Source organism: Dendrobates tinctorius, unplaced genomic scaffold, assembly GCF_039654945.1.
Source record: "Dendrobates tinctorius isolate UK_male_01 unplaced genomic scaffold, ASM3965494v1 ptg000162l, whole genome shotgun sequence".
NCBI lineage: Eukaryota > Metazoa > Chordata > Amphibia > Anura > Dendrobatidae > Dendrobates > Dendrobates tinctorius.
In genome coordinates, this window is record NW_027361829.1 from 12,012,649 (window position 1) to 12,024,831 (window position 12,183).

Below are 12,183 nucleotides of genomic sequence, written 5' to 3' on the forward strand. Positions count from 1 at the left end.
AAGATTCTCATATTAAAAAGTCTGTGAAAAATGAAGACTTAGATCAAAATGGTCATGTCTCCATGATTTAGTGCGGTTCACTGAGTTTTCGAGGACACACAAACATGTGAACAGCTCCAGAGACTAGAATAGGTGCAAGTTCTATCCGTGAACACCACAGATAGAACTCATAGGAGAAAACTGATGTTATGAGTGAGCCCTTGTAAAGCAAACTGTGATCTAGTACTAAATCAATAAGAAACTTTCAAAGGGAATCTAATAGGGAATTAAATTCTACTGGTTCAGTGGATGTCAAGAATGTGGTGTGAACATCTCTTTATGTGTGTTACATATTTTGTTATGTTCAGTGTAAATTTTTCCTCAGAGCCTATGAAGATGTTCCATGGGATGTTAAGCTGCCAGCAAAGGTGCAACCACCTGACACAACATTAGAGAAAATGCCTGACTCCATCTCACACCGTTTTAGCGTGAAAAGATATGAGTCTCAGCCTGCAGTTTGGCAAGTATGTTCTGTGTCCAAAAGAGCTGTTTAATCTGTCTTTTGTAGCTGTTCAATCATTTGATTCTATAGGTAGGAGATTCTTATCTGACAGTCCCGAAGAACAATTGCCATTAGAATAGTGCCTCCTATCCTTCAAATCCTGTATTTCTCCTACTTTCTTCTGTATCAGGTATATTTTATCTAGGCATTATAAGACCCAATTCTTCAAGACCAGTCTGGCGGAGTCAGATGCTCCTGATTCATGAAGAGGTGTACGTTTCTTCACGAATCTGGAGCATCTGACTAGAGTAAGATTTCTAGCGATGGGAACACCGCAACCCACCATGCATTAGATGAGCTGTGGCATTATGCCCCAGCCACTCACCCATCCCACCCCATCTCTGCCCATTTTGGCAGAGCTTGGATAAACTGGCATGAAAATGCCAAAAATCGCGGAATATTTGCACATGTCCAAATAGTGCCAGAACTGTGCAACTTTTCAAAGCAATTTACATTAGAATTCTGGTGAAATTGCTGTGATGACTTAATTAATCAGGCTCATCTGGTATTCAGCATGCGCTGTCACCAGAAATGTACTCCAACTGTGGGCTGGTGTGTATTTCCACAGTAAGATGCGTCGCTCTAGTGTTATAACGTATAATGAATTTAACGGGTAGGGTAGGTGTGGTCAGGTGTGGCATAGCTGGCCAGGACTGGCTTGTAAACTCCAAGAATCAGTGGCCCTGATTCATTTAGACCAGCAATCTTAACACTTGATGAAGAGGCCTGGTGGGAATAAGTCATGAAACAGGAGCGCTTGACGAGTAGTGTGCATTGTATTTGTGTGCGCCTCCCCACAAATTTTACTCCAGTCCCTGCTGGAGTAAGAATTGTGGTGTAGTGAACGCTGCCGCTCATCATAATTTGATGAGCAGTGGTCCCCACACCCCTGTCCCACTCCAGCTTTTCCCACTTTGTTGGAACTGACGTGGAAACCCCAAAAGTCACAAACCTTAAGCGCAGCCTCGAGTAGTGTACAACTTTTCAGTACTTCTTACACCAGAATTTTGGCGTAAAAGTTTTGGTGAATTGGGCCCACAGCTGACGAGTTACACAAAAATATTGCAACTTACTAAGATGTTTACACCAGATATGTTTGCATTATAATACAACTGATGTTAATTCCTCCCTAAATTGAATGTTGTTTTTGCAGTTTGCTTCCTTTGAAAGTGGAAGAAATTTAAATGTAAAAGTTCTTGTAAATATTTTTATGCCCAAAAATTACAAAAGTATCATATTAGTGATAATTATTATATTATACAGTACCAGTATTTTACTGACATAAGGAATACATGTATTCATATGTACTGTGGTGATTTACTGTATTTTGACTGCTTTTATTAGCTGAATCTATTTACAGGTGCTTCTCACAAAATTAGAATATCATGAAAAAGTTCATTTATTTCAGTTCTTCAGTACAAAAAGTGAAACTCATATTATATAGAGTAATTACAAACAGAGTGATCTATTTCAAGTGTTTATTGTTGATGATTATGGCTTACAGCCAATGAAAACCCAAAAGTCATTATCTCAGTAAATTAGAATAATTAACAAAAAACCTCTGCAAAGGCTTTCTAAGCATTTAAAAACGTCCCTTAGTCTGTTTCAGTAGGCTCCACAATCATGACGAAGACTGCTGACTTGACAGATATCCAGAAGGCAGTCTGTTGTGAACACTTTTCACCTGACTTCTGAGTTTGGGCTCCCTCTGGTGGTTGCTGCGGGTAATGGAGCTGGTCGGGTTGACAGAAGTCAATCACCTGAAGAGGATGATTGGAGGTCAGGTGTTACAGACTGGGAAGATTTAAGTCAGCAAGCTTCCCTTAGTTGTTGCTGGTGATTTGGTTTTCTTCCTGTGCATTTTGAAGTCTGCTTGCCCCCTGCTTGGTCCTGCATCATTCAGATAAGTTATTTGTTTGCTGGAATCATTTGCCTTTCTCTGCTTTCTGCTTTGCTGTGTGGGTTCAGCATTGTTCCCTGCTGGGACCAGTGCTGGACCCCGTTCCATATGCTACAGCTTATGTCAGTCTGTTCAGTACTGCTAGTCCCCTGTTATATCAGTATCTTTTGTTTTGCTTCCAGTTCACACCAGAATGCTGATCGAGTGCGGGAGAGGTTGTGTGGCCTCAGTATTTTTGCATATCAGATGTGTTGGATTTTTTTTAGGGATTTTTGCATGATTACAGACAGTATCTTTTCTGTTATGAATGAGTCACCGTAGGAGGCAAAAATAGAAATGCTAGCTAAGTCCAGAAAACCAGAGAAGTTGGCAGCTATCGGATTGCAGACCCCTGAACCTATCAACACAACTAGCAGTAGCCGTGGGGGGTTCCTACGATGCCCTAGGCCCCTCGATCACAGCCGGAGGACTACATAGCCTAAAGACAGAAAGGGAAATCTAAACTGCCCCAGAGCAGACCCCAAAGCAAAAGGCAGCTCCCAACATATAATGACGGTGAAACAAGAAGAAAGAACACTAACACAGACAGAAAGATAGACTGAGCAAAGACGGGGCCCAAGCTAACTAGATAGGAAAGGACAGGAAGGCTGCTGTCTGCAATCCGTGAAAAACCCTATGAAAATAAGAGCCAACAAACTGACAGTGAAAAAGGCCCTGAAGACGCTAGGCTTCAAAAAGGCTATGTCAGTACTCAGGAATATTCTGAAGACAGAGCAACCGGCAAAAGGAGATTCAGCTCACCCCAGCAGGGAATGGCAGAATCCAGAAAAGCAAGGCAAACAAAAACAAAACACAAATGCTAACAGGCAAAGCAGAAAACTTAGCTTTAGAGGAGCAGGAATCAGACTGGTCTCCTAGAAGTCCACAGAGAAATCACCCGCAGGGCAGAAGGGCGTCGGCAGCCTTATATCCAGTCCTTGACTCCACTCAGCCAGTCATCATCATTAGGCTCAGGTGCCTGATAATCAGGCTCATTACCTTCCTTTACCAGAATAAGGAGTTCACCAGACCTCAGTGACGAAGGGGAAAATGTTGTGAGTTCATTTTCCCCTTCACTACTGAGGCCCGAGGAACTCCCTCTTCTGGTGAAGAAAGGTAGTGAGCCTGATTGTCAAACACCTGGGGCTGATGATGATGATTGGCTGAGTGGAGTTAATGACTGGATATAAGGCTGCCGACGCCCTTCTGGCCTGCGGGTGATTTCTCTGTGGACTTCTAGGAAACCAGTCTGATTCCTGCTCATCTAAAGCTAAGATTTCTGCTTTGCCTTTTTGCATTAGTGTTTTGTTTTCCTTGCTTTTCTGGATTCTGCCATTCCCTGCTGGGGTGAGCTTGAGGAGGGGTCACCGAACCCTCAACCACGCCACCAGGGCTATCAGGGTGAGCCCGATGAAAGGCACGCACCAATCTTTTGGCATGAATATCAGAGGCAGAGACCCAGGAATTATCCTCCTGATCATAACCCTTCCACTTAACCAAATACTGGAGTCTCCGTCTAGCCAGACGGGAATCCAGTATTTTCTCTACCTCATATTCCATGTTACCTTCAACCAATACAGGGTCCGGAGGTGCCACCCCAGGAACAACTGGTTCAACAAACCTCTTCAACAAGGACTTATGGAACACATTATGGATCTTAAATGTGACAGGAAGAGCCAAACGAAAAGAGACCGGATTAATAATCTCCAAAATCTTGTAAGGTCCAATAAATCTAGGCTTAAACTTAGGAGAAGCCACCTTCATAGCAATATTTTTTGATGATAACCACACCATATCACCAATCTTAAACTGGGGACCAATGGTCCTATGTCAATTGGAAAACCGCTGGGCCTTTTCCTGGGAGAGAGATAACTTATCCACCACTTGGTCCCAGATCTGGTGCATTCTCTCCACCACAGTGTCAACACCTGGGCAGGCAGAAGGCTCCACCTGCCCTGAAGAAAATCGAGGATGAAACCCAAAGTTACAAAAAAAAGGTGACATCAAAGTGGCAGAACTAGCTCTATTATTTAAAGCAAATTCGGCCAAGGGCAAAAATGAAACCCAATCATCCTGATCAGCGGAAATAAAATATCTCAAATACGAATCCAAGGTCTGGTTTGTTCTCTCTGTCTGCCCATTGGTCTGAGGGTGAAAAGCAGAGGAGAAGGACAACTGAATTCCCAGCTTGGAACAGAAAGTCCTCCAAAATCTAGACACAAACTGAACTCCTCTGTCAGATACAATGTTCTCAGGAATCCTGTGCAAGCGAACCACCTGTTGCAAAAACAGGGGCACCAACTCAGAGGAAGACGGCAACTTAGGGAGTGGTACAAGATGAACCATCTTAGAGAACCTATCACAAATCACCCAAATAACAGTCATTCTTTGAGAGACCGGCATATCAGAGATGAAATCCAATGAAATATGGGTCCATGGCCTCCTGGGGAACGGCAAAGGCATCAACAACCCACTAGAGCGAGAACAAGATTTAGACTGGGAGCAAGTCCCACAGGACTTCACAAAATTCCTGACATCATGAGACAAGGTGGGCCACCAAAAAGAGCGACTCACCAGATCTCTAGTACCAAAAATACCTGGATGACCAGCCAATGCAGAGCAATGAACTTCAGACATCACTCTCTTCTTCCATTGGTCAGGAACATACAACTTTCCACTGGGACAACGCTCAGGTTTGTCCTCCTGGAACTCTTGCAGAGCAAGTCTCAAATCGGGTGAGATGGCAGAAAGAACTACCCCTTCGCCTAAGATGGTAGCAGGCTTGGTCACCACAGGAGAATCAGCAAAGAAGCTCCTAGAGAGAGCGTCTGCCTTGACATTCTTAGTTCCAGGAAGAAAAGAGACCACAAAATCAAAACGTGTAAAAAACAAGGCCCACCTAGCCTGTCTAGGGTTCAAGCGTTTAGCCGACTCTAGGTAAATCAAATTCTTGTGGTCAGTGAGGACCACAACTTGATGTTTAGCTCCCTCCAACCAATGTCTCCACTCCTCAAATGCCCATTTCATGACCAACAGTTCCCGATTCCCCACATCATAGTTACGTTCAGATGGAGAGAACTTTCGGGAAAAGAAAGCACAGGGATTCATTTTAGATGTTACAGGATCCTTTTGGGACAAAACAGCTCCTGCACCAATCTCAGAAGCGTCCACCTCTACCTGGAACGGGAGTGAGACATCAGGTTGCCGCAAAACCGGGGCAGAGGTAAATCTTCGCTTCAGCTCCTGAAAGGAAACAACAGCCTCCGGAGACCAATTCAACACATCAGCACCCTTCTTAGTCAGATCAGTCAATGGCTTGGCAATACTAGAAAATTTTGCTATAAATTTCCAATAAAAATTAGCAAAACCCAAAAACTTCTGGAGGGCCTTCAAAGAAGTGGGCTGAACCCAATCATAAATGGCCTGTACCTTGGCCGGGTCCATTTCAATAGTCGACGGAGACAAAATAAATCCCAAAAATGAAATCCTCTGTACTCCAAAAAGGCATTTCAATCCTTTGACATACAGGGAATTCTCCCTCAAGATCCGGAACACAGTCCGAATATGTTCCACATGAGAATCCCAATCCTTGGAGAAGATCAAAATATCATCCAGATAGATAATCAAAAATTTATTGACAAAGTCTCGGAAAATATCGTTCATGAAGCACTGGAAGACAGAAGGGGCATTAGTGAGCCCAAAAGGCATCACCAGGTACTCAAAATGTCCCTCCGGAGTATTAAACGCCATCTTCCATTCATCCCCTTGCTTAATGCGGATAAGATTATACTCCCCCTGAGGTCAAGCTTGGTAAACCAGCAAGCACCTCTAACTCTAGAGAATAGATCCGAAATCAGGGGTAACGGATACTGATATTTAATAGTAATTTTGTTGAGGGCACGATAATCAATACAAGGCCTTAAAGAACCATCCTTTTTGGCCACAAAAAAAAACCGGCACCTAAGGGTGAAGAGGATGGTCTAATATGACCCTTCTCCAACGCCTCCTTAATATAGGATCGCATAGCCTCGTGCTCGGGTACAGATAAATTGAAGAGCCGACCACTGGGAAATTTACACCCCGGGCTCAGTTCAATTGCACAGTCATAACTCCTATGAGGAGGCAAAGATGCAGATTCATTCTCACTAAATACATCATAAAAGTCCGCCAAATAGTCAGGAACATCATGCGACTGAGGAGAGGTGGAAAAAACCGGAGCCTCACTAAAGGCACACCGACAACCCCAACTCACCACAGACACAGATTTCCAATCCAAAACTGGATTATGAATTTGCAACCAGGGAAACCCCAGAACAACGGCATCATGCAGACCATGCAACACCAAAAATCCGCAATTTTCTTGATGGTCTGGGGCGACCCGCATGACCACCTGGGTCCAAAACTGAGGTTTATTTTTCACCAAAGGAGTAGCATCAATCCCCCTCAAAGGGATAGGCGTCTGCAGAGGTGTCATCGGAAATCCACAACGTTTAGCAAAATCCAAGTCCATTAGGTTTAGCGCTGCTCCTGAATCCACAAAAGCCTTGGCGGAAAATGTGGACAGGGAGCAGATCAGAGTAATTGCCAGAAGAAACTTAGGTTGAACACCACCAACAGAAAACGTGTGTGCAAAGCGTTTCTCTCGTTTAGGACAAACAGAAATAATATGCGAGGCATCTCCACAGAAAAAACAGAGCTTATTACGCCTTCTGAACTCCTGACGTTGCGCCCTAGACAAAACTCTTATCACATTGCATAGGTTCAGACGTCTGTTCAACCGGTGGCAACACCTCTCGCGCAATCCTGCGTTCACGTAAACGCCGATCAACCTGAATGGCTAATGACATAGAATCGTCCAGACCAGAGGGAACAGGAAATCCCACCATAGTATCTTTTACGGCTTCTGACAAACCCTTCCGAAAGAGAGCGGCCAAGGCATTATCATTCCAGGTAGTAAGGACCACCCACTTTTGGAACTTTTGACAGTACAACTCTGCAGAATCTCGACCTTGGTTCAATGCCAACAGGGTCTTTTCAGCCTGATCAATAGCATTAGGTTCGTCATACAACAACCCCAAGGCTTGAAAGAATGCGTTCACATTAGTCAGAATAGGATCATCTGGTTTCAAAGAAAACGCCCAATCCTGGGGATCGCCACGCAGCAAAGAGATGACAATTTTAACCTGCTGCGCGGAGCTCCCTGACGAGTTAGGCTTCAAGGCAAAAAATAATTTACAATTATTTTTGAAACTCAAAAATTTAGATCGATCCCCAAAAAATACATCAGGTGTAGGGATCTTTGGTTCAACAACATGCGAACGAGCAAGGTAGGCGGAAATTCCCCGCACTTCCGCAGCGAGCTGCTCCACATGATCAGACAATTGCTTTATCTCCATTGAGAGAAAAAAAAATTCCCCCTACGGCCTCAGAGATATAGAGGAAAGAATATACACACCTTTTTTTTTTTTTTTTAAACACAATTCTTTCCTGCCATTGAGTACCCTAGGATCTGCGGTATGGCGGGTGATTCTGTTATGAATGAGTCACCGTAGGAGGCAAAAACTGAAATGCTAGCTAAGTCCAGAAAACCAGAGAAGTTGGCAGCTATCGGATTGCAGACCCCTGAACCTATCAACACAACTAGCAGTAGCCGTGGGGGGTTCCTACGATGCCCTAGACCCCTCGATCACAGCCGGAGGACTATATAGCCTAAAGACAGAAAGGGAAATCTAAACTGCCCCAGAGCAGACCCCAGAGCAAAAGGCAGCCCCCAACATATAATGACGGTGAAGCAAGAAGAAAGAACACTAACACAGACAGAAAGATAGACTGAGCAAAGACGGGGCCCAAGCTAACTAGATAGGAAAGGACAGGAAGGCTGCTGTCTGCAATCCGTGAAAAACCTTATGAAAATAAGAGCCAACAAACTGACAGTGAAAAAGGCCCTGAAGACGCTAGGCTTCAAAAAGGCTATGTCAGTACTCAGGAATATTCTGAAGACAGAGCAACCGGCAAAAGGAGATTCAGCTCACCCCAGCAGGGAATGGCAGAATCCAGAAAAGCAAGGCAAACAAAAACAAAACACAAATGCTAACAGGCAAAGCAGAAAACTTAGCTTTAGAGGAGCAGGAATCAGACTGGTCTCCTAGAAGTCCACAGAGAAATCACCCGCAGGGCAGAAGGGCGTCGGCAGCCTTATATCCAGTCCTTGACTCCACTCAGCCAGTCATTATCATTAGGCTCAGGTGCCTGATAATCAGGCTCATTACCTTCCTTTACCAGAATAGGGAGTTCACCAGACCTCAGTGACAAAGGGGAAAATGAACTCACAACACTTTTCTGTCCTGTTCTATCTAAACAGTTTGGGCCCCATCATTTGCTTACTCTGTTTTCTGCCTGTGTTTGTGCCTCATCTTGTCTCACTAGCAATATATATTTGGGGGCTCTCTATTCCTTTGGGGTTCTACTTTCCCCTTTCTTGCTTTAGGCTTAGTTAACTCTTTGGCTGTGCTGAGGCATCTAGGGCACCGTAGGTACGTCCCATGGCTAATTCTTGTTGTGTTGTTAGTTTTAGGGGTCTGCAATCCGCTTAGTTACAAACCTTTCTGGTGTTCTGGTTGCCTAGCTTATTCCGCGGCTATCCTCCTCAGTGACCTAATCATAACAGCAGTCATTGACACACTCCACAAGGAGGGTAAGCCACAACAGGTCATTGCTAAAGAAGCTGGCTGTTCACAGAGTGCTGTATCCAAGCATATTATTGGAAAGTTGAGTGGGAGGAAAAAGTGTGGTAGAAAAAGGTGCACGGGCAACCGGGATAACCACAGCCTGGAAAGGATTGTTTAGAAAAGGTCATTCAAAGATTTGGGGGAGATTCACAAGGAGTGGACTGCTGCTGGAGTCATTGCTTTAAGAGCCACCACACACAGGCGTATCCAGGACATGTGCTACAAGTGTCACATTCCTTGTGTCAAGCCACTCATGACCAATAGACAATGCCAGAAGCGTCTTACCTGGGACAAGGAGAAAAAGAACTGGACTGTTGCTCAGTGGTCCAAGGTGTTGTTTTCAGATGAAAGTAAATTTTGCATTTCATTTGGAAATCAAGGTCCCAGAGTCTGGAGAAAGAGTGGAGAGGCACACAATCCAAGCTGCTTGAGGTCTAGTGTGAAGTTTCCACAATCAGTGATGGTTTGGGGAGCCATGTCATCTGCTGGTGTAAGTCCACTGTGTTTTATCAAGACCAAAGTCAGCTCAGCCATCTACCTGGAAATTTTAGAGCACTTCATGCTTCCCTCTGCCGACAAGCTTTTTGTAGATGGAAATTTCATTCTCCAGCAGGACTTGGCACCTGTTCACACTGCCAAAAGTACTAATTTTAAGTTTTAAAACAACAAACTCGTTTGATCGTAATCCCAAAGAGAATCTATGGGGTATTTTCAAGATTAGGATGAGAGATACCAGACCCAACAATGCTGATGAGCTGAAGGCTGCTATCAAAGCAACCTGGGCTTCCATAACACCTCAGCAGTGCCACAGGCTGATCGCCTTCATGCCACGCCGCATTGATGCAGTAATTGATGCAAAAGGAGCCCCAACCAAGTATTGAGTGCATTTACTGAACATACATTTCAGTAGACCAACATTTCAGATTTTAAAATCATTTTTCATGCTGGTGTTTTAATGTATTCTAATTTACTGAGATAATGACTTTTGGGTTTTCATTGGCTGTAAGCCATAATCATCAACATTAACAGAAATAAACACTTGAAATAGATCACTCTGTTTGTAATTACTCTATATAACATATGAGTTTCACTTTTTGTATTGAATAACTGAAGTAAGTTAACTTTTTGATGATATTCAAATTTGGTGAGAGGCACCTGTATTTCAAAGAGACCCCTGACTTTAAGGGTAATCATACCTAAGGATAAACCAAGGAAGTCAAATTAAGGTTTTTGTTACAAATTTAGAGGTGATGAAAGCTATAGCTTAGAGATCTGGAGTCAGTCTGGTGAAGGTGTGAACTCTGTCCATGTAGTGAGTCATAAATCGAGACACTAAATTGAGAAGTTAGAATGGCAGAACCTAAGGGTATTTGAATGTCATATTGAACTTCTCTTATTCAGCCTTTCATGCTTTTTAGGTAGCTGGTGAAATGTGGGATCGATTTCAGACCAGGATGTTCCTTGGACATAAAAAACCTCTTGCCTTGTAAGAATTAATTAAGAATTAATTGCTACTATTGTACATTAGTCAAGTGATTTATTTATTACATTTCCATTATTCCTTCACTATCAATACATATTTTTGAGACCTGGTGTAATAAATTATCGCACAATCTTTCATTACATTGGGATAAAGTAACGCTGCCCCCTGTAAGTATTGATGTGTAAGGCCGGAATTACACATGCGGGAAACTCGGACGAGTCTCGCATGTTAATACCCGGCACTGCCGCCGACACTCAGATCGGAGCATGCAGCTGCATGTATTGCTATGCGGCCGCACGCTCCCATCCGAGTGCCGCCGGCAGTGTCGGGTATTAACATGTGAGACTCGTCCGAGTTTCTCGCATGTGTAATCCCAGCCTAACTGAGAGCACAGAATATTGAATAGATTTTCAATGTTTGTTTTATTTCCTTGCTGTTTTACTACTTTTATTTTTTGTTCTGTAATCTAGCATATCTCCGTATCCCCGTATGGAGCATATTCCAGGCTATTGGTGAGTATGTTTCCTTGCATATTAATATTACCTAATATTATATTCATTGCGGTAACACAGGATGCCTTTTTTCAAATGAAGTTTAATGTTAACTAAAGGCACGCCATAATGATGCTGTTAAGCCACGTCCCCACAATGTCTTTTTCAGGAGTTTTTTTACACTGTGTATTTTTTAAAAAAAATGCAAGCAACCTATTTTACTTACTGGGTGTAGAAATGGTGCAGAAACGACAATCACATCTTATTGCAGGGACTGACCGGCGGCTTGCTTGACTCCAGCATGACAGATGCATAGAAATATATGCAGTCACGCTCAGGTCAGAAGAGCCGACGGCCAGTCAAGACATTGCAATGCGATCGTCGTCCATGTTATACAGCAGTCTGACTGTGCCCTAATACTGATTAAGCTTTAATCAAGGGATCCGATATCTGGCTCTTGTTTAATCAAAGTTTAAAGTCTTCTTCTAAAGTCGAAGGGTTCAAGAGAGGCCTGGATGTCTTCCTGGAGCGTAACAATATTGTATCTTACAGTTATTAGGTTCTTTAGAAGGACGTAGATCTGGGGATTTATTCTGACAGAATTTTATAGGCTGAACTGGATGGACTAATGTCTTTTTTCGGCCTTACTAACTATGTTACTATGTTATATATGTTAAAGACCAAGCCAAATTTGACAATTCTTACCACGGTCACTTTATGAGGTCATAACTCTGGAACGCTTCAACGTATCCCACTGATTCTGAGATTGTTTTTTTCATAACATATTGTACTTCATGATAGTGGTAAAATTTATTCAATATAACTTGTGTTTATTTATGGAAAAAAACAAAAAATTGGTGAAAATTTAGCAATTTTTAAACTTTGAATTCTTATGCCCTTAAATCAGAGAGTCATATCACACAAAATAGCTAATAAATTTCCCACATGTCTACTTTTCACCAGCACAATTTTTTAAACAAATTTTATTTCTGTTATGAAGT

General features: G+C 43.0%; 1 protein-coding gene across 2 annotated transcripts in view; it reads left to right on the forward strand.

The window, feature by feature from the left end:
• Positions 1 to 12,183, forward strand: part of SPMIP7 (sperm microtubule inner protein 7) — a 237,620-nt gene that overhangs the window by 19,696 nt on the left and 205,741 nt on the right. For both annotated transcript variants that reach the window (XM_073549851.1, XM_073549850.1), the window contains exons 4-6: positions 365 to 503; positions 10,627 to 10,694; positions 11,162 to 11,203. In XM_073549851.1, coding sequence (XP_073405952.1) covers positions 365 to 503; positions 10,627 to 10,694; positions 11,162 to 11,203 — 249 coding nt within the window. The remainder of the gene's footprint in view (positions 1 to 364; positions 504 to 10,626; positions 10,695 to 11,161; positions 11,204 to 12,183) is intronic.